This window comes from Dermacentor variabilis, chromosome 7 (genome assembly GCF_050947875.1).
Source record: "Dermacentor variabilis isolate Ectoservices chromosome 7, ASM5094787v1, whole genome shotgun sequence".
Classification (NCBI taxonomy): Eukaryota; Metazoa; Arthropoda; class Arachnida; order Ixodida; family Ixodidae; genus Dermacentor; species Dermacentor variabilis.
Window position 1 is genome coordinate 123,119,212 of NC_134574.1, and position 22,580 is coordinate 123,141,791.

The 22,580-nt window shown below is 43.5% G+C and overlaps 1 protein-coding gene across 5 annotated transcripts; it reads left to right on the forward strand.

The window, feature by feature from the left end:
• The first annotated feature begins 1,836 nt into the window (after window positions 1-1,836).
• Window positions 1,837-22,236, forward strand: LOC142587858 (actinia tenebrosa protease inhibitors-like). Of its 5 annotated transcripts, none has more exons than XM_075699164.1 (8): window positions 1,837-1,992; window positions 5,150-5,359; window positions 8,129-8,338; window positions 9,710-9,919; window positions 12,287-12,496; window positions 17,197-17,415; window positions 19,909-20,100; window positions 22,059-22,236. In XM_075699164.1, exons 1-8 carry the CDS (start codon window positions 1,935-1,937, stop codon window positions 22,106-22,108), a joined length of 1,359 nt encoding a protein of 452 aa, XP_075555279.1. In that variant the 5' UTR covers window positions 1,837-1,934; the 3' UTR covers window positions 22,109-22,236. The 5 variants fall into 5 exon arrangements, with proteins under 5 accessions (XP_075555279.1, XP_075555284.1, XP_075555281.1 ...); XM_075699166.1 differs by having other exon boundaries at window positions 1,838-1,992; window positions 17,197-17,403; XM_075699169.1 differs by lacking the exon at window positions 9,710-9,919.
• The last annotated feature ends 344 nt before the right edge of the window (window positions 22,237-22,580 follow it).

Here is a 22,580-nt window from a genome sequence, read left to right on the forward strand (position 1 = left end):
ACATGAGAAGAAACCATGCGCTAGAAGATGGCTGGTGAAGTCGAAGCAAGGACGTAAAGTCACTGTCAGTGCAAGTAGAAAAAATACACAAAAAATTAATACCATCTCCGTGTTCGGGAAGGTGACGTGCTAAAGCAAAAAGGTGCGGACGTCAGCGGCATGTAACGCAAACGTTTACAGTGTGTTAGCCCTACATAGCAGATTGCTGTTGCGATGGCTGTCTCCGGGATCGGTATTGTCTAATGCCGTAGGGCATGCTTACGTTAGCAGCGAGTATGCGACACAAAAATCACCACCTACTGGATGTGTTTCTTGGGCCTTTGCCCTTGCTTCCCTGACTTTTTAGGGTATGTCATCGCTGACCTTAAACTTTTATAGGGCTTTATTTTACAACTAGATTTTACTCGCATGTAATAAACAAAAAGAGTCAGAGTAGCCAGAACATAGAATCCTGGACTGCCAATCTGTTGGCCGTGTGCGCTAGTCCTCGTTGCACATTAAGAATTTTTGCATATTTTCGTAATAACATCGCAGTTAAATTTGCAACTTCAGCGGAGATACAGCTGGACATCAAGATGACATAGTGGGTGAGCGCATAAGAGCTGTGCACTGCAAAAGAAAAAGATAACAAGGTACCAATGGGCTCTACGTGTTTGTTTTGTGAGGGCTAAACCTTGCCTGAGATTTTCGGGTGACTTTATCATTTTCGTTCATCTTTCACGTCATACTCTGCCGAGCAAAAACGTTAACGTGTAAATCTCGTACGTGATACCTCTGATGATAAGAACTAAAATAACGAAAGACCACCTCTTCGGAATATGAGCATTGCAGTATATAAATTATTGAATAGCATTTTCGAACTCCCAATTAGAGAAAGTAATATATTTGAGCCAACCCGGCCTGTTTGTTTTGCAATGGTATCCCAAGGCTTCCAAAGCACCAGTTCTTGGGGGGCTTGCGCCTTGCACTGACAGCCACCTATAGAACACCACCATGTCTTTAAGTATACTTGATGCTACAGCCCCCCCCCCCATGGTGGTGTTATATATATATATATATATATATATATATATATATATATATATATATATATCAACGCCATCTACGTCCGAAAACACCACTAATACTGTATGCAACTTATGATCTCAATCTTCTCATTAGTTTAGGAATGAGCGGCGTTGTAGTAACACCTCAGACTATGCCACATGCCCCTGCAGGGGCAGTGCCTATATATCAGTTCTTTTTCACAACCATCATATTCACTTAAAAAGTCAAAAACGTCTCATAAAATTTACTTTGACATCATGCCGTAAGTTTGTACCAATGAAGGCATAACATGAAACCGAAAATCCCACTTGCATCACGGTTTAGTCAGCTTCATATGATTTAATCAACGAATGTGTGGCTTGCCACGACTATTGTTCGCAAAAAGTGCTACTGCGTTAAAACGAAAGCTTACTTTTTCCAACTCGGTGGCTATTAAAAGCAAATCACAGGGTTAAACGCCCTCAAAAAAACACGTGATGTGTTAGTCACCTATATAGACAAAATTTCCACAAAAGAACGCCGTTTGGCGTAACATTTCAGCGTCCGCGTACAAAACAAGAAAAAGCGCATGCCCATTGTGGGTCGCCATCCGTACAAGGTGAACATAAAAAGAAAGCCTGCTAAGGCGAGGTAACTACGTCATATTCAAATCGCACTCCTCTAAGACGTCAGCATAGAGACCTATGTCTGTGCAAACAGGTGGTGAGTGTAATGGAACACATGGCGTCCCATTGAGATTTAGAACAAAATCGCGCATTTAGGCTTTAAAAACACATTCATGTAGTAAACACGTTGAGTAATACAATGCGTCATCAGAACGAGAACTAAGTCAATATCAAGCCTCGTAGTGCAACACTTTGCCCGTCTTCTTGCTTGAACCCTACGCAATGAAACTTCCAGTTCTTATCCATCTCATTGGCCTAAGCTGCCTCTTTTATGGGGAAGGTAAGTGTGCATGGTTTATTGCCTATTTCTTAATGTTATTCTTGATATTGTTCACGTGCGCTGTTCTAGTCTTCACGAGACGCCACCATAGCTGTGTTAAATTAAAGGTAAAGTCTGGGGCCCTACATGTCAAAACCATGGTTTGATTATGACGCATGTCGTAGTGAGGCACTCACAATTAAGTTTCAACACCTCCGGCTCTTTAACGCGCACCAAATAGAACGTACACAGGCATTTGTCCGTTTCACCCCGGTTGAAACGCGGCCGTCGTGGCTGGGATTCGATCCCAGATGGGTTGAGTAGCGCAACGACATAGCCACAATGCAACCACGGTGGGTGAAGGCCTCAAAACACACGTCCATTCATCCTTTCCATTTCAGTACACGACAATTCAATCTCTTTCTCCACTGCTAACGTAAATGTTGTGACAGCAAATACATGAACTCGTGCAATAGTCCAGTCAACTTTCCGCTATCTAGTGTTTCGGCTGCGTCAGAAGAACGCGAAAAAATAATGTAGCCTGCCAATATTTTATGTTGTCCTTGTGGTTAACTTATCATAATGAAAGTCAAATTTCTTCAGATAAGTGCAACTACATAGAGTAATAACATTTGCCAGTTTCGCCTGAAACGGGAGGCATTAAAAGGGAAAAAAAGCTAGATTTAGCGTTTCTAGGAAAGTGTTTCTCACACGTTGGCGCAACACACACTCCAGGTAGCATCCCGTTGGGCAGAAGGAGCAGCGTCAGGGTGGCACACTGGCAGATACACGAAGTATCACAACGAAGGCTTGATGAGCGGCGCCAGCAGCTTTGCAGGCGTCCCATTTCGATTGTGCTCAAGAGTACAACATAGGGGAATGGTCAACGTTGCTCGGCGCCCAGCCAAACGATAGATAACGCTAGTTTGATGTTTACTGCCCTTTGTCCTCACAACAATGCCTAAACACAGGAGCTCACCAACGCCGCTAACGCAGCTGTAGTGTCGTGCCCACAACGCTCCTTCTAGCGGCGAAAGGCCGAACGCCACCCTCGCTCCGTCGTGAAACGATTTGGCAGTGCGTCATCGTTGTTTCGTCATTTGATAATTGTCCGCTTTGTTGTGCCTGGCATCATCCAATACCTGAATACAAACCTACATAATGAACCTATATCTACTTCTTCGTGAAAGGTTTGTGCTACCTCAGTGTCGGTAATAAGAGTGTTGACTAATACGAACACCGTTTTTCTTCAGTTTGCTCAAGCAGAGGTGTGAGACCTACGCGTATGAAATTCATTGGACAAAGCGAATGCCACGTCATTAAGAATAATCCCGATAGCCACACCGAAAAGAAAGAGTACTCCAAAAATATTATGCGTACGGAATTCTCACAGCTTAAGTAACCTCGCATTTACATTGCTTCGACAATCACTGTAGTTCAAGCTTTCTGCTCCCGTGTACGTCTATAAAAATATTGACGCAGCCAAAGAATGCCATAAAAGTAAGTACAGTGGAGCAAACATCCAATGGCCCATTGAGCGAAGCAGTCATTTGTCTGTAACAGAGAAACAGAACCTAAATTCTCATTGGCTGCCACGCCATGTCACGTGTGCACCTCGACGAAGCAGAGGGCCGAACGACACACCTGTTGCCAAGCTGGTGCGCCAGGTGTCACGTGAGAAAAGAGGGCATTGCCGCGACGCCACGTCACCATCGCTCTCGAAGGGCTTTGTTATCTGCGAGGTCACTGCCCGCGTAAGCTCCCGCCTGCGTTGTAAGTTCACCTCGGTAACCGCTACAAAGAAAACAATATATAATGAAACAGAATACATTGAAAAAGAAAATGAATGAACGAATATTTGATGTTTAATGGCGCAAGGGCCAGGCGTGGCCAAAGAGCGCCAGGCTAGTGTTAATGAGTTCGAAGTGGACCGGAAAAGAAAAGCTTTGGTGGCAGCGAGTTTTGAACCTACGACCCCACGCTCAGAAGTCGAGTGTCTCACCCAATGGGCTAAACTAGCACTTCCTATCCAGCAAGTCTGTGCACTCTGCTAATTACAACATGCTACTTTGACCTAAATTTCGATTCCCAATCACGGCGTAACGAAGCCGGTGGCATCACAATATCTGCGCTTTATTCAGTAGCGTCCTCATTACACTCTATAGCATTACGACGAGGTAGCATGACGTCAAGGATCGCATTGCGCCGGACTTGTGCTATCTAACAGGCGTTGGCTAAGCGTATCAACGCCCTCGCTTGCTCGCATCACAAAATTTACACCTTTTTGGTGCTAATCTTCTGCCGCAACAATAATCATCTGCATTTTCCGCATTTCATTGCCTTAATGCTGCTAAACCGCTAGTTCCAAGTCACGGATGGGTTCCACGTTATCAGCGTGGCGCAGCATTCTCGACGGGAAAGTAGCGAGGGCCGAGCTTCCAACTGAGGAAACGTAAGCAAGCCCGATGACGGTTATCGTTGTGGGAGAAATATACGCCCCAAAGGGTGCAACCGTTTTCATATTGTAACTCACACGCCCACTCGACGGCGTCTCGTTCTACAATAATGATTTCGCATTCACCACACAGAAGTGCTTAGGTGTCTTCGGATTCTTTTTCTTGTACAATCTTGTTGGGGTATATTAAAACTGGTTGACATGAAGTATGCCTGTTTCCTTGGGAGATTGAAAAGAAATTGAGCGTTGTCTCGCGAATATCTTGAAGAGTACTATTCGTATGTTTTTACTTTAACAATTCGAAAGCAATAATTTTTACTTCTGTTAATTTAAGAAGCCTGGATTCAAAAAGGGTGTCTACACAGTAACACTGTAAATGCAAGCATTCTATCATTGCTCTTGGGGAATCAAGTGCAGCAAATATTCTTCTATCGTTTCAATGTATTTAATTTAATTTAATGTGTGCATAGTGAAGTTGAATGAAACAGACAGTAACTTCATTGTAAATGAAAAGAGAGACTGAAGATAATTTAATATTTGTTCATGTTCTTCCCCCTGCCTGTTATATTCTCAGAACGCAGAAATTATTCCAATAGCAAGTCTTCACATTTCATTGGTGTGAGTAAGAGCTTTTAGGTATGAATTCATTGAGCGAAACCCGATTGAGCGATACCTTGCTGATGTTCGGAACTCAAGGAATAAATGCAATTGTTCTTTCATTAGGGAAGCAAGAAAGCGAACCGGCTGGCAACAACGAAACGTGGATGCCAAGTAAATGTAACCTTCCTCCTGAAGTGGGCCCTTGCAAAGCTGCCATACCAAGATATTACTATAACGCATCTGCAAAGAACTGCCTTCAATTCAAATATGGCGGCTGCGGAGGCAATAGCAATAATTTTGACAGCGTGAAAGCATGCAAACAAGAATGCGGCAGTGAGTGTGACTGTTTTTCCCCTTTCAGGACAATTACCACACCATGTTTCCACTTTTTTTTTACGTAAAAGCGTCAGAGGGCCTATTGAGCGATAAAGCCGGCTTATGTAGAAGCTGAACTTTTTATTTAGGCCTGAAGGCTGGGCTAGTTGATGGTTATTCGTATAAGGGGACACTGCAGTTGTGCGCAAAAAACGGACACGTGCAGCAACATGAAAAAAGACACACCGAACGCTAGACATCCACTGGCTTTATTTTCACAGGACACAAACATATATGCAACAAGGCACGCGCTACATAATCAATCCCTGAGGCGCATCCGCAATGGCACCTTATTGTGCAAAAATTTTATTTCTTTTGCCGCGAAAGATACGTTAGGTTTGCTGACGCAGGCCTGTTTTTGCCGATGTATGAGAAAGGCCTCGAGTATTTGTGTCCTCCTGAGAATAAGGCCAGTTGATGTCTATCGTTCGGTGTGCCTTTTTTTCATGTTCCGGTCCGTGTCCTTTTTTGACGTGATAGTGCAATGTCCCTTTATACGTAGAAGCTAAACGACACTTAAATTCCCATTGGCTGCGACTGTACGTCACGAGCATGCCTCTTCGCAGAGCGGGCGAAACGAAACACCTGCTGTAGCAATAGCCCGCCAGGTGCGGCGTCAGTGCATCGCCGCAACGCCACATAACCATCGCTCTTGTTCTCGCAAGCTTGCGTTATCCGCGCGCTGCTTGACAGCGCGATCTCTCGCCTCCATCTTAACTTTGAATCGGTAGTCACTATAAAGAACTTAATGTATTAAATCGAAGGGAAAGGCGTTGGCGGCAGCGAGTCTAGAACCTAAGACCCCACGCTCAGAAGCCGGTTGTCTCACCCAGCAGGCTAAACCAGCGCCTCTCAACTAGTAGGCCTGTGCACTCTGGTGTATGGCGCCATGCTAGTTGGACCGAAATTTCTATTGCCAAGTCAGGCGTGACGAAAACAGTGACTTTACCACCATTACGGCTCACTCGGGAGCTTCCCCATTAGATTCTACTGCAGTCGTGCAAGGTCGCGCAATGTCACGGACCGAAGGGCACCAGCCTTGTGCTAACTAGGGGCCGTTTTCCAAGAGTGTCAGCGCGCTCGCTTGCCTACAAGAAGTTCATAACTTTGCCGTTCCACGGTGTGGAATACGGCATAAATACTTTCTCAGTCAAAACTGATAAGAAGCTCTTAGGTGTGCATGGATTTGTTTGTGGAATATCTTGCTCCGGTCTCTTAAAGCTCATCGGCATGAAGTGCAATTGCTTCCTTGGGATATTACAAGAAATTCAGCGTTGTCTCGCGAGAATTCGGAAACATACAATTCGTAAGCGTTTAGTCAAACATGTGTAAATCAATCATATTTACTTTTCTTATTCTAAGATGCGTGGTTTGAAAGTGAGTGCCTCGACAGTAACGCAGTTAAATTAGAATAGTGCATTATAGTTCTTAGAGAATCAACTGCAGATAATACATATCATTACAGTTACCTATTCTAGGCATAAAGAAGTCGACTGAAACAGTCTCGAACGTCATAAGCTTGTTCACAGTACCTTCACATGCAAATTTCAAGAAACACTACCACCCGCCGTGGTTGCTCAGTGGCTAAGGTGTTGGGCTGCTGAGCACGAGGTCGCGGGATCGAATCCCGGCCACGGCGGCCGCATTTCGATGGGGGCGAAATGCGAAAACACCCGTGCGCTTTGATTTAGGTTCACGTTAAAGAACCCCAGGTGGTCAAAATTTCCGGAGTCCTCCACTACGGCGTGCCTCATAATCAGAAAGTGGTTTTGGCACGTAAAACCCCAAATATTCTTATTATTAAGAAACACTGCCAACACTTTAATACGTGTTGATGTTGTTCACGCTGCCTGTCACATTCTGGCAAGCAAAACATTATTTCAATAAAGAAATCTTTACGTTTCGTTGCTTCGGAGTTTACGATTTATTTGCAAAGGGCAGCAGCTTTGACATAGGTTGGGTTACTCAAGCCTTAAAAGCGAAATACCAGTGCTCTAACACCAGAAGATACAACAAACTAATGATCTATTGCTGACGTTAATAAATCATGTGCTACAAAGTCTTTCATTAAGTTTACGCATACGCCGAGATCATAAGATTACAGAAATGAAGATTATCTGATCATGTTTCCCCGCCACTTATAAATTTTTTCAGCCATAGATCAAAGTGGTTTCCTCAGCTGCGCTGTGCCATTGGTGGATGTACGTTTCCATCTGCTTGAAGTCCTTCTTCTACCCATTAAGATCACTCTATTTGCCTTTTCTTGGCAACAACCATCAAGTTTTGTTGCAGACTGGTACCTTTTATTGTGATTATTCGCCTAACTTTATTACCCACTATGAAAAAGAACTTATAGCCATACAGGCACAAAACCACGGCTTCATACTTCCTAATGTGGCACCTCAAATTTCTTGTGAAATGGTCTCGCTATTGTCCAAGAGAGACGTAGCTTCGTCTGGCCCTTAATGAGCTTCATAAGCATTTAGCACCAGACCTGTTGTACTTAGGGTAAAGGAAATATTAGGTCAATACAAGACTCATCCAAGGTGTGTGTGAGTAAGAGCTTGTAGGTATGAACGAATTCATCCACGAACTACCGCGAGCTGCAAACTGTCATTGTAGTGAATATTTTGAAGTGACTTAATGCTTGTACGAATACTCGATTGAACAAAACCTGACTGATGATGTTCTGAAATAAAGGAATAAATGCAGTTGTTCTTTTATTAGGGAAGCAGGGAAGCAAACCGGCTGGAAACAAGGAAACATTGGTACCGAGTGAATGTAACCTGCCTCCAGAAGTCGGCCCTTGCAAAGCTGGCATACCAAGATATTACTACAACGCATCTACACATGAGTGTCTTGAATTTAAGTATGGCGGCTGCAAAGGCAATAGTAATAATTTCGACAGCCAACAAGCATGCGAACAACGATGCGCAAGTGAGCGTGACTGGTATTCCCCCTTCCAGTAGAGTTACCACAGCATGTTTCCACTCTTTTATGCGAAAGCGTCAGATAACCCGTTGATCGATAAAGCTGGCCTCTCTAGCTGCTAAACATTACCTAAATTTTCAGTGGCTGCAACGCGACGGCATGAGCGTGCCTCGACGTTGTCGAACAGTCCAAGCAGAACACCTGCTGCAGCTATAGCGCGCCAGGTGTGGCGCGCTTACACTGCGTTGTAAGTTCGCCTCGGTAATGGCTGTAAATAATTTTTAAAGAAACATAATACGTTTGAAAGGAAGAACCCGGGCAGCAGCGAGCTTCGAACAACGACCCTACGCTCAGGAGCCGAGTGTCTGACCTACTGGACTAAAGTGGCATCTCCTGAGAAGCAGGTCTCTCCACCCTGCTTTATTAAATCATGCTACTTGGTCCGAAATTTCCTTTGCCGACGTGGACGTGACGAAAGCGGTGGCGTTAAAATCACCGAAGCTAACTCGCTAGCGTCCCCATTAGATCCTATGGCAGTCGGGCAACATAGCATGACGTCACAGATCGAAGTGCACTGGTGTTGTCCTGTCTAGGAGGCGGTCGCCAAGCGTGTAAACACGCTCGGTGGCCCGCAAGCAGTTCATAACTCGAAGTACCGCTCCGCGGCGTTCAATAGTGCACAAATTATTTCGCATTCACAACTCATAAGATGTGCTTAGGTGTCCCCAGATGCTTTTTCTTCTCTGTAGAATCTTGTTGGGGTACCTTAAAACTGGTCCCCATCAAGTGTGACTCTTCCCTTCTGGCATTACAAAGAAATTGAGCATTGTCTTGCGAACATTCTGGAATTTACTATTTGTAAGAATTTAGTTAAACATAAGGTGTGCAATAATTTTTACTTTTATTATTCTCAGAAGCACGGTTTCAAATTGAATGTCTAGACAGTAGAACTGTTAATTGAGATTCCATTCTTTCTCTTGAGCAATCAACAGTAGAGAATTAATATCAGTCATCTCAGCGATATAATTAGGCAAAATGAAGCTGAATGAAACAGTCTCGACTCTATTAAGCATGTTGACTGTACCTTCATTTGTATATTTGAAGACAGACTGAAAATACTTTAATACTAGTCGATGTTCCTTACCCTGCCTGTTACATTATCTGAAGGTAAACATCATTCGACTAACGAATCCTTACAGTTCATTGGCCTGAGTAAGAGCTTGTAGGTATGAATCCGTCCGAAAAAACCGCTAGCCACCAACTGTCTCTGTAGCGAAATTTTGAAGTGGCCTAATTCATGTACAAAGGCTCGATTGAACGAAACCTGGCTCGTGATGTTCTCAATTCAAGGAATAAATGCAGTTGTTCTATTATTAGGGAAGCAAGGAAGCAAACCACCAGGAAACAACGAAACATGGATGCCAAGTGAATGTAAACTGCCTCCAGAAGTCGGCCCTTGCAAAGCTGGCCTACCAAGATATTACTATAACGCATCTGCACATGAGTGCCTTGAATTTAAGTATGGCGGCTGCAAAGGCAACAGTAATAATTTCTACAGCCTACAAGCATGCGAACAAGGATGCGCAAGTGAGTGTAACTTTTATTCCCCCCTTCTAGTAGAGTTATCACAGCATGTTTCCACTCTTTCATGCGAAAGCGTCAAATAACCCGTTGAGCGATAAAGCCGGCATCTGAAGCTGCTAAACAACACTTACGTTTCCATTGGCTGCGACGACACGTCGCGGGCGCACCTCGACAGAGCCGAGCGTTCGAAACGGAACACCTGCTGCCGCCATAGCGCGCCAGATGTCTCTTGAGGGCATCGCCGCGACGCCACGTCACTATCGCGTCTCGACGGAGCACATGCGGCGACGCGACGACGCGGAGCGAAACGCTTTTTCATCGTCGAGGCAATCACGTGACGTGCGCTTGCATGTGCCGCCGTCTCCCTCTCGGAAGACGGCGCGCGGTCCGTATCGCTCTCTCTCTTCTCTCCCTCTCTCACCTCAACTGGGCTTAGCTAATGCACGCGCCTTCCAGCCTTGGCGGCGCCTGCTGTTTCCTAGGTTTCTCGTCGCGCAGGACGGTCTGTGGCATGCGGCGTTCCCACCGCAGGCTGCTGTTGCTGTATGGCTGAGGCAGCACGTTCCACTGTGGAACATTACTCGCAGCGGGAAACTCGAAGAACCGCTGAGCGCTGTTCAAATGGACATTAATGGTTTCGCATTCACAACTCATAAGAAGTTCTTAGGTGTCCTCGCATTTTATGTATTTACGCGGTGTCCCGCGTAACTTTTTCCGAACGTTGAATATACACAAATGCCACGTAGCCGGACAGAACCAATGTAATGCTGTTTGCTGGGGCTTTTAGATAGTCAGTAACCTTTCTGCATTCCCTCTAATTACATAATAAGTCCTAATTAATCAACTTCTCAAACAGTATCATGGTAATAAATGCCTAAATGAGAAAATTGTAAAAGAACAAGAAAGACCACCGATAAATCTTTCTGTTGCGCAATGCATGCTGCGTAAATTTTTTGGGGCGTGAAAGAAGCCTTCGAACACGCACTAAATTTCTGCGTGATTGGCTTCTAGAGCCACTTCTATGTATACATACACTTGCGATGTTTTTATGTTTGAGAAAAAGCTCATTAAAATATAATAAATGCCTAAGTTTTATGATTACACATACCCAAGAACCAAGTGATTATTTGCTAACGCAAATACTAGCTCGACTGCAACTTATTTACGGCACGGTGGGCATTTCACCGAAATTACGGGAGACCACTCTGTCTCTTGGATTGTTTCTTGTAGACTTGTAGACTGCAAGAGCAAGATATGGACACTGCAATATATGGACTGCAATATGGACACTGCAATGTGGTACTGCAAGATATGGACAGTCAAGGTTCATTACTGACGTCGCAGTGGCGTCGCCGTGATGTTCCGTATAAAATCCAAGCATAACATCGTCGCCACGCGCGTAAGCTGTAGATGGGAGAGAAACTTGCGAGGGTCGCCCAAAGATTGCAGCTTAATCAAGCGTGGGCAAGCGAGTGAATAGGGAGGAAGCGAGGCATGGTGTGGAGGGAGGTGGTGGAGGGTGTTTTATACTCCAGTGGCTGTTGCGTACGGCTCAACCGCGTGGGCGACGTGTCGTGAATAGAATCAGCGATGTGCAGAAAGTGCGCTTAGTGCTGGTAGCTTCGTATGTCCAGGCGGCCTTGGCCAACCGTTTGAACACGCTCGCTTGCCCGCGATCAGTTCATAACTCGAAGTACCTCCCGCGGCGTTGAATAGGGCATAAATAATCACGCATTCACAACTCAGGAGTGTTTAGCTGTCACCAGATGTTCTTTTTTTGTACTATTTTTTTGGTGCATCTGAAAGCTGATGGACATAAATAGTAACTCATCTCTTCGTGCACTAAAAAAGAAATTAAGCGCTATATCGCGAGCATTCTGAAATTTGCTATTCGTAAGTCTTTATTTAAGCATAAGGAAAGCAATAATCTTTAGTTTTATTAACTAAGAATCACGGTTTCAAAGTGAGTGTCTAGACTGTAGCAGACTGGTAATTAAAAATGCATTCCTTCTATTGAGCAATCAGCAGTAGAAAATAAATATATCTTATTCAGCGATCTAATTTATGCATAATGTAGTTGAATGAAACACTCTGGACTATAATGAGCTAATTGACTGTGCCTTCATTTGTAAATTTCAAGAGAGGCTAAAATTTTTTTATGCTAGTCGATGTTCCTCGCCTTGCTCGTAATATTTGCTGAAGGTAAACGCAAAGAGCGTGTAGGTATGAATCTATCCGAGAAAAGAGCGAGCCGCAAACTGACTGTAGTGAGTATTTTGAACTGCACTAACGCCCGTACGAACTCGATTGAACGTAACTTGGTTGATGACGTTCTGAATGCAAGGAATAAAGCAGTTTTTCTTCTATTAGGGAAGCAAGGAAGCAAACCGGCTGGAAACAACGAAACGTGGTTGCCAAGTGAATGTCACCTGCCTCCCGAAGTCGGCCCTTGTAAAGCTGCCATACCAAAATATTACTACAACGTATCTGAACATGCGTGCCTTGAATTTATATATGGCGGCTGCGGAGGCAATAGTAATAAATTTGACAGCAAGCAAGAATGCGAACAAGGATGCGCAAGTGAGTGCGACTGTCTCTTCTTTCATAATAACTATCGCAGCATTTTCCCACTCTTTCATGCGAAAGCGTCAAATAGCCCGTTGAGCGATAAAGCCGGCCTCTGTAGCTGCCAAACAACTCTTGAATTTAACATTGGCTGCGACGCCACGTCACGACCGTGCCTCGACAGAGCCGAGCGGTCAAAACGAAACACCTGGCTGCCGCGATAGCGCGCCAGGTGTGGCTTCAGGGCATCGCCGCAACGCCACGTCACGATCGGGCCTCGACGGAGCGGATGCGGCGACGCGACGACGCGGAGCGAGGCGCTTTTTCGTCGTCGAGGCAATCGCGTGACGTGTGCGTGCAGGTGTCGCCATCTCGCTCTCGGAAGCCGGCGCGCGGTCCGTATCACTCCCTCTTTTTTTCTCTCTCTCTCTCCTCCACTGGGCTTAGCTGCTGCACGCGCCTTCCAGCCTTGGCGGCGGCTGCTGTTTCCTCGGTTGCTCGTCGCGCAGAGCGTCTGTTGCGCGCGGCGTCGCCAGCGCAGGCTGCTGAGCCAGGCAGCCCGTCCCTCTGTGGTACATTACTCGCAACGCGAAACTCGAAGGAGCTCTCAGCGGCGTTCATATGAACGTTAATGGTCTCGCGTTCACGACTCATGAGAAGCACTTGGGTGTCCTCGCATTTTATAGATTTGCACGGTGTCCCACGTAACCTTTGCCAAACTTTAAGTATACGCAGATGGCACGTAGCTCGACATAACCAAAATAGTGCAGTTGTGTCACGCTTGTAGATATTCAGTAATGTTACGCGTTCCTCTAATTAATTATTCAGTCATCATTAATCATCTTCTCAAATAGCTTAATTACATTAAAAGTGTATATGCGAAAATCGTAAAGGAACATGAAAATCTCCCGATACACCTTTCTATTGCTCAATGCGTGCTACGTAAGCTTTTGTAAGCGTGAAACAAGCCTGCGAATACACGCTAAATTGCGGTGGGACTGCCTTTAAGAGCCACCTTTATATATACATATACTTGCGTATTATGTTGTACAAAGATCTTATTAAAACAAATGCCTAAGTTTTATGGTTTAATAACCCGAAGCAACTTATTGGCGAAGGCAAATATTAACTCGGTTGAAACATACTTCTGAGACGGGTGGCATTTTGTCGAAATTATGGAAGACCATTCTCTTTGTGGACATGTTTCTTCTAGAGTTCCGGCAGTGACCGATATTAGGGCTCATTGCATCTGCAGTTCTACTTAAAACTTCGCTCAGTAAGACGTGATCGTAAGCGCTATAGATTTCCTCGTACTTTACGCAGTATTTTGCCAACCGCCGGTGTTTAGCGCCCACGTTCTGAACCACGTCATTAATGAAGAGAAAAAAGAATAAAGGGCTGCAAAACGGAACCCCGTGAAACATCAGACGCCTCAGGGACAGAAGAAAAACATATGCCATCAATGATTATATTTTGGCGCCTGGGCGAGAGGTACGCCACAACCCATGCCAGGAGGAGGTGATTTTTGAGAATAGGCTACAATTTCAGTACGAGGTTGGAGTAGTGTACTTGGCCGAAGGCTTTCTCAAAATACAAAAATAGTATGTCCACCTAAGTTTTCCTGTCTAACGCTATCGCAAGGTCATGAATTGTTACGACCGCGCGGGCTACTGTCAATAATCCCCTACGAAAAACATGTTGCGTTGGTCAACGACATTACTATTCTGAGCAAAAGAAGGTATGTGCTTCTATATAATCTGTTCAAACAATTTCACTGAAGTGCACACAATTTATATAGGACTGTAAGAAGTAGGTGATGAATGGTCGTCTGGATAAGGTATGGGAGCATATTTTGCAAATATCGAATCGTCCAGACATCCGTGCGCGTGAAAAACTTGTGAAATAATAGGGTTAAATATTTCGCACGCAATTTGCCATATTGTACTAGAAAGTCATTCTTTATCTGATCAATTCCAGGCGATATCTTGGCGTCTAAATTCCTGAGTAGCGCCAGCAAGTCTTCTTCACTGAGAGTTAAATCATCTATAGGCACTATTTCCTATAAATGGGAAATCTTTGGAGTGTTAGCTTTATCCTGCGTGAGCACAGAGCAGCAATATCTATTAAGTGTTTCAGCAATTTCAAATTTAACGCTGAGTGCTGTGTAACCTACTGATGCACTGATGTAACCTACTGATACTCAAGGTGCATTTCTGCCGTCGTAGTCGCGTCGCCATGAATATCCGTATAAAGTCCAAGCGCGATAACATCGTCGCCACGCGCGTAAGCTGTAGATGCGAGAGAAACTGGCGACGGTCACGCGATGATTTCGGCTTAATCTCACGCGCGCAAACGAGGAAAGCAGGGAGGAAGCACGCCGTCTTCCGTCGCGCGCAAGGCATGGGGTGGGGTGGGGTGGGGTGGGGTGAGATGGGGTGGAGGGGAGGGACCTGAAGGATGGCGTTTTATAATCCACCGGCTCTTGCGTACTGCTCGGCCACGCGGGCGCCTTGTCGTGAAAGCGATCAGCGGCATGGAGAAAGTGTGCTTAGTGCTGGTAGCTTCCGACGCTTGCTTCCCATGCGCTGTGCCTCCGACGCTTAGTTCGCGTCGAAAGGAGAGGCAGCACGCAGTTCGATTCGCTCGCTGCCGCTGCCGCAGTTCCTCACAGCAGCATTTTGACAGCGAGTTTTCGCGGTCCTCGAATGAGACGCGTTCAGGTTTAACAGTGCACGCGTGGCACTGTGCTTGCATCTATTTATTTTTTGAAGTTTCACGGAGAACTGGAATGTTAAATATCAGGATACAATCTTGTGATCGGACATACCATCAAATATATCGACACTTCGATTTCGCCGTAACAGGCCATTAGCAACAATAAATGGGATCCACACAGATACTGCATTGTGTTGCGTGTGGGTGGGCAATTTAACTGGTTAGGCTAAGTATTATAATATGACCCCTCCATCAAAAGGCTGATTGATGTGAGTAGAAGCTTCTTAGAAATTGTCTAATTTATTTCTGGTAAGTTGATACGGCCTGTCAGCAATAGGTTGCAGGAATAAATTTCTGTTCATTCCTACAAGCAATAAAGGAGTTTCCAAGAGCATCCCCAAGAAAACAACTTCAGGTTATACTCAGTCTGAAGAAATTTAAACATGAATGAATAATATGAGTAACATGAATCTCAGCGTAACAGATACAGGCATTGTAAATTTGTCTATGCACGTAGGAATCACATCTGGATCTCTTAAGCAAAATACTTGTTCTTCTCAGACGCAAGCTGAAAGAGGCCACAACCAGTGTCGAGTGAGCGAAGCAACATTACTAGGAATGTCTGCAGAACGATTAGGCTTCCCTTATGTCAAGAATATCTTGCAATAACAATTTTCTGAACAATATTCTAGTGCTCTTAGCCTGCGAACCCGGCAGCCAAAAATAATAAGCTTAGAGCAAATACTAAAATTAGCGGTCAGTATAATTTTATGCTGGGAAAGTAAAAATTGGCAAAGGCAATAATTTAAATGTCTAGTTTCCAACCGCTTGCTACTTGATGAAATAGAATGACCCTGACGTTCTTCATTACTGCAATAACGAAAAACCTAATTTGAACCCCAGAGAATATTTATTAGCTTATGGTGGAGCTTCATAATCCTCCTTAGCCTGATACACAAAGAGTTTGATAGATTTACGTGCGCATTTTCGGCAGTCATCTATAGTTACATGAACAGTTTTGATCCTTAATGTGCTTGTTGACAGCAATTTTTGTGATTGTTTGCAAGAAAGACTGGAAGTACCTTATGAATAAGAGGATGTTTCCATGCCCGCGATATTGCATTCTAAGAAAGTTAAAAGCATTGTGATGTAAATAAAATTACCTTCCACTGATGCCGCATTTGCCATTTCGCTACCAGGATTGCCAGCTAATCCATAACTTATTGGGTACCTATGCGCTTCAAGGTGATAAGCCAGCACACTAGAACTTTGACATACAACATGGTGTAGAATTCGTCGTTTGTCTTATATGAAGCATGCTCTTACAATTTGGGATGTTAATATTAGGTGGAACAAATTCTTCACGTGATGCGTTTTGAAAAAATGATTTTTTCATCCTGCTCCTCAACCACCCATAAATGCAATTTCTCATGTTTTCACCGCACTACTGCTAAACTGAGTTGTCGAACAGTCACTTGTATTTTTTGGGCATGTTCGTTGCCAGTAGTTCACTCTGACGCCGTTTAAATTAACACTATTACTCTTGTCTTAATAGCCCTTTCCAAGAAAGCTGAGATGTTCCAGAACTACGACATTCAACCTAACTATTACCTAACCTCTGGCATAACTTGTAATAAAACATTAAACTCCACAAGCGCAGATTTACAGTGCCATCCTTCCTAATGTGGCAACTTACGTTTCTCATGAAGTGCTGTAAAAAACATACCTAAGCTCTGTGGCCACGCGATGTACTTATCACGCCCTTTATCAGCATGTTTGAAGAGTTCGGGCAAATCAAAATAATACAACAGGAGACCAGTTACCTGAGATATGTTTTAAGGGACAGCAGTGACGATCACATCCGAAAAATCAAACAGGACTTTACCTGTCTTCGTTGTGAGAATATTAGGAGACCTGACATTGGTACAAACATCTTATTCAATAAAACCGGTGGCTGATGTTCGCATCTCATCGAATGATTGTATTTGTTCTTTTATTAGGAAAAACAAGTAAACCTCCAGCAAACGGCGAGTCATGGAAGCCAGTTGCTTGCAGCATGCCTCCAGAAACCGGCGTCTGCAAGGCTTCTATACAAAGATACTACCATAACGAGACTATGAAGAGATGCCTTGGATTCATATATGGAGGTTGCGGAGGCAATGGAAATAATTTCTACACCAATCGCGAATGCGAGCGACAGTGCGGAAGTGAGTGTCAATGTATGTTTCCTTCCATTTGAGGACAATCATTCCAGCGCACAACCATAGTTTTCCTATTTTCCAGTCCCTTCTCGTATAATTTTGAAACTTTCAAAATATTCATGTAGAAAATCAAGATAACTTTGAGCCCATTAGCCTAGAACACATCTACTTGGCTTGCCGTGCTATAAGCAACTTATGAGCAATGTCCGACCCTGCACGATGGGACGTCAGGAATAATTTTGAACTCCTTACAGTTTTATCACGCACGCCCAGAGCTGCCAAAACAAACCGTCATAGTACATTTAGCTACCACGACTTTCATGTAGTACGATATGGTACCACGAGTACTTAAGTATCTTTTACAGTGACAATGTTTCTTTGGCTGGTAGATGTTGCTGGTTATCACTCAGCGCGAAAGTATTGCTACGGTCGTTGCCTGGACCCGTTGGTTCATGGCGCTCAGCGCAGAACGCGTCTTTCAGCGTCGGAAGCTTGCCGAGCGTTATCGATGGTTCTATCTCTTGCACATTTCGTCACCGAGCGTTACGTAATCAGACGCTGCGAGCGACGCAAACACTGGTGTACATTCTAGAACTTGCGCGAGCGCCTGCAATTCCGCTGAAGAGTTCAGTGAGCCACCTATAAATAGTAGACGTGTCTGACCTATAAATAAGATTTGGACGATCGACTACCGCGATCGCCGCTTATCATTGTGCTTAGTGCTATTTGGTTTGCTCGGCTCAGGTTATTCCATTTAACAGTTTATTTCATGACTTGCGTTGTGCCGTTGTGGGTGTTCGCCTCCACTACAATTTCACAATAGTATTATGCTGTATACCTTAGCAAGAACCTGCACTTGCCTGGGTTTTAAAGGAATTGATATTGCCTTCTCTGTCCAGCTATGACCACGTGGTTTTTTCTCTGCAGGTTATTTCAAATCATGAAGACCTCAAAAAACTGCTATAGCAATAAAATGTCTGACAAGCTTAGTTATAACAAAAAGCTCACCATCGTTTTACTCTTCGTTCAGAGAACCGTACCCTCCTAGAGCTCCTTGCTTGTTTAATTTTTTTTATGCTTGCACAGTACTCCTCTCTGTTCGTGGTGCCGGTATTGGTGCAAGCAACAAGGTATTTCTGATCCCTGCAGCTCCACACAAACCTCTGTACTTACTCTTGGTTATGTCTCAAATAGGAAAGCAGGGGTGGGGGGGGGGGGGAGATTATCAGTAAATTTACATAGAAAAATACGTAATTTGAATGCAGATATCGCACTGCACAACGAAAACCATAGAGAGGCAAACAGCATTCAGAAGTAAGCTCAATACAAAGCCCGAAAACGCATTGATGTTTTAAATTGCGTCTTTGGAAGAATGAAACGGCCAGCGACAATCTATTACACTTTTTGACATGCTGTTCGTTCTAGAGCAACAATACCAGCTAAGAGATAACTAGGTCATCCAACTAAATTACAATTCTATGGCGATTTTTTGTATGACCTGTAAGCCTTTAACAATGTTTTTGAGACAGAGCCTTTGTGCAGCAGGCCTCACCGAGTTGTTTTCAAAGCTACAGCTTGCACGACATGGTGTGTTCTCGTATGTTTGCAAAAAAAGTTTCTGGTCAAAGATTTTCGACATTTAATCCATTTTTCGGGAGCTTCTATGAAAAACGACTTTTGTTGGGTAACAGTGGAAACAACAAAAAGAACAACTTACATATTTATTGGCATGGCTAGGAAATGCATCGTGAGTAATTTATTTTGATGAAATTGCAACGCTTGGCAAATATTGGGTCTCCCGCTTCCCCACCAACAAATAATCAAAAGACAATATCATCCCCTTATGTGAAAAGGCAATCCGGTTGTGCCAACGCACTGAAGCGTCAAGATTATAGGAGCAAATGCCCACCCTATGGAATGAGCGATATCAAAGACGGAGCTCGAGTAAGCAGTTTTTTTGTTTCTTTTTTTCCTAACCATGGCATCAAACTAGCAAACAGTGAAGCCTTCTAAAGGACAAGAGGAAGTGTAACATTATTTTTTCCCGCATAGTGTACACTTGGTGTTTTTCATTTTTTCTCCATAACCTGCTCATGTTCTGCGTTAGGAAGTTGGACCAAAACTTTGAGTTTATGATTTCTAACTATTTAATCCTAAAAACACAGTTCTGAGGCAGATATTCGAAAAAAATCGATTACACCACCACTAGCTTTGATTAGGAACAGTTTTTAAGACACTGTCAGTGGGCACAGTGGCTATTGGACCAGCCTTCTGCTGAAAGCCAATCACTATTTATCGTCTACATTGTTATCTTCTACATGCTACTAATATGACTGCTGTTAATAAGTTAGAATTTTCAATAACAGCACAAGCGTAATTTACACTTCGTACTTTCTGTTTGTAAAGGACACGGGCGCCAACGCGAACCCAATTTTAATTCCAGAAAAAGCGGGATGCACACAAAGGTACACGCAAGTGTAAATGGACTCAAATGTATTTCTTTCCCTTTAGGTAAATATAAGAAAGTAAAAGACCCATGCCTAGCGCCGCTACAAATAGGCCAACCCTGTGGGAAATACGCAGCCACTAGGATGTGGTATTTCGATGCAAGCGCTCAAAAGTGCAAGAAACCAAAATTTGGATATTGTGGAGCAAGTCCAAACCGTTTTTCATCGTGCTCACAGTGCGCAAAAACGTGCAGTGGTAAGTACGCTTCTTAGATTCTATATATCATGTATTATGTCTATACTGACGTAATCATCGTCGTTGAAATATTCAAGGGCAAAATAAGATTCGAAGAAGCACCTGCTCAGAGGGGTATAATGACATTATAGTCTCGTCATTCATTGCGTGGCGCTGCTAAATCTTCAAAAGCTTTGGGGAAGGTTACTTGGCACACTAGAAAACGTGTATGAAAGTTTTTTTGCTTCCCGCTTGATTCAGTTAGTGTCCCATTGTTTTCTTCGAGCATTCAAATAGACGTTGCTGCAGTATTCAGTCTGTAGTAGGCGTTACGATAGTAACGCCTACTATTGACATCTTCAATGCGTCACTGCCCGCTCATATCTCTAAAAACAGCAGCTGCTGCCACATGACCTTGGCTGCGCTCTAGAATGCAGTACCCTTCGTACCCTTCGTACCCTTCATAACTTCACTTAGTACCTTTCATCTTCGTACCCTTCATAAATGAGCTTGTTTAAGCAGACTATGAATTTTAATAGAAAAACCTGAACAGACCGAGTAACTCTGCCCTGTTTAGTCGGAATAATTTATCAATTGGGTAATTTGACGTGAAATGTACCAGCGTTATTTTTTAGCCATCACAGATATAGCTGAAAAAACTTCCGCACGTTTGTTGATGTTCAAAGCTCATTCTCCTTGGTTTATTTTCATCCCGAAACTTTTTTAGCATTTTGGCAAATATTGTTGTGGCCCAGCAAAGCTGGAAGGGGTCAGTCAACATTTATTTTTTTTTGAAAATCACATTGTGGGATCCAGTCGTTGAGATGTTGTATATGTCTTCACAGTGAAGGTGGCGTGAGTGCCAAAATAGCCAATTTTGACATCCTTGACACCGGCAGTATCCAGGATGTCACAATCAATAAATATTGCAATGTGGTTGTCCTAGTGCAGATATACCCTAATATACACAGGTAACGTTGCAAAATTTCAAGTGGGCCTAAGAAATGACTCGGATTACCTGTCTGTGTACTCATCAATTTCTTGCTTTGGATAGATCAAATCTTGAGTAAAGTTAAAGAAAAGGTACACGAGCGCATTTATCAGGTGCAATATTCACGCGCATAAAGAATGTGAAACAATAAATGCATTCGAGAATTAAGTCTCCTCTACATGAATTCTGCAATGATTTACTGGCATGCAAGTTAGCAGCTTGAGATTATGCTCTTAAAAACACAAACTATAATTTTGACGAATCAGCTTATCTAAGAAAAACTGCACTGGAACAACAAGTTTGAAGGACAGCTGAGTCACAAGCAGTGTAATTTGCTGAACTAGCTTATCTAACTGAAAATTGCATCTAATAGAAAGTTTTAAGGACAGCTGAGCCACAAACGGTGTCTTAATTAGCTTATTTAACCGAATAATGCAGTGGAAGAAAAGTTTGATGTAGAGCTAAGTATCACGTAAGGAGCAACTCAAAAATAAATAATGGAAGTTTGCTCAACGCAGGGAAGAGCTTATGTGGAATGATTGTCATGTGATTTTGAAGATATTTGAATTTACACAATGGTGAATGATCAAGAAGGTCTAGCGGAGCTCATTTTCTCTAAACATCGCCGGGCCCTGACTGCCACTGACCTTTTGCAACAGCTGTTTGCGATACGAGATGCCGTTTTGGAATATTTTTTTAATGCTCAACGTTTGTTGATGCATGTAGCCAAACCCAAAAAATAGGAAACGAACAACGCTTTGGTAAGAAGCAGGGGCACACGTGATAAGGAAGTAAAGTTTATTTCTTTTATGATCAATCTTATGTGTCTACCTTTGGAGACCATGGACGCCGTACTGTTATCGGTACAGTTGATAATGAAATATCGGGCTCACTACATGATAAGAAATGCTAGCCACACTCCACGACGTGAATATTGCCTCGATGTAACCAAATATCATAGTAGTCACGACGTATTTTATTATTTCAGCGCATATGAAAATTCTACAAGAATGTGAGACTGAAAAACTACCGAAGTAATTATTCAAAATGTTCTGAATGTGGTACATATCTCACTAATAATGTTGAGTTGTTCAAGAAAGAAAAACATCTCAAAGCTTTTGAAGCACTGCAAACAATAAAGACTATATCGAAATTTGTCTTCCCCATTTATGCGTATTTCTTTCTTTGATTTTTACCAAGCTAACGTATAGGTTCCATTTCTTAGTCCAGCGATCATTTGCTCTACAACCAACTATTTTACTATTATTTTTATAAATTAGTTGTGAGAGCGTTACTCGTTTTTTCCTGGTGTATTTGGTAAAAGGTACAGCTCATTTGCAGGCTAGCTGGCATTGTCGAAGAAGCTAATTGAAAAGGCTCGCTAGTTCAATTTTCATACGCACATGATGGCAAAGTTGTGATTGCAATATTGAAGCAGAAGCGCAATGCGACTGCGTTTGCTCAACAGAAAGCATAAAAGATGCACCGCATCAATCCGTCGTTGAAATGT

What these genes read in the sequence shown, in the direction of transcription:
- LOC142587858 (XM_075699164.1), top strand. Translation starts at nt 1,935, where the DNA reads ATGAAACTTCCAGTTCTTATCCATCTCATTGGCCTAAGCTGCCTCTTT. An exon ending in GTGCGGAAGTGAGTGTCAAT is followed by an intron (nt 17,416 to 19,908) that starts GTATGTTTCCTT and finishes CTTTCCCTTTAG; the next exon opens with GTAAATATAAGAAAGTAAAA. An exon ending in GTGCGCAAAAACGTGCAGTG is followed by an intron (nt 20,101 to 22,058) that starts GTAAGTACGCTT and finishes TTATTATTTCAG; the next exon opens with CGCATATGAAAATTCTACAA.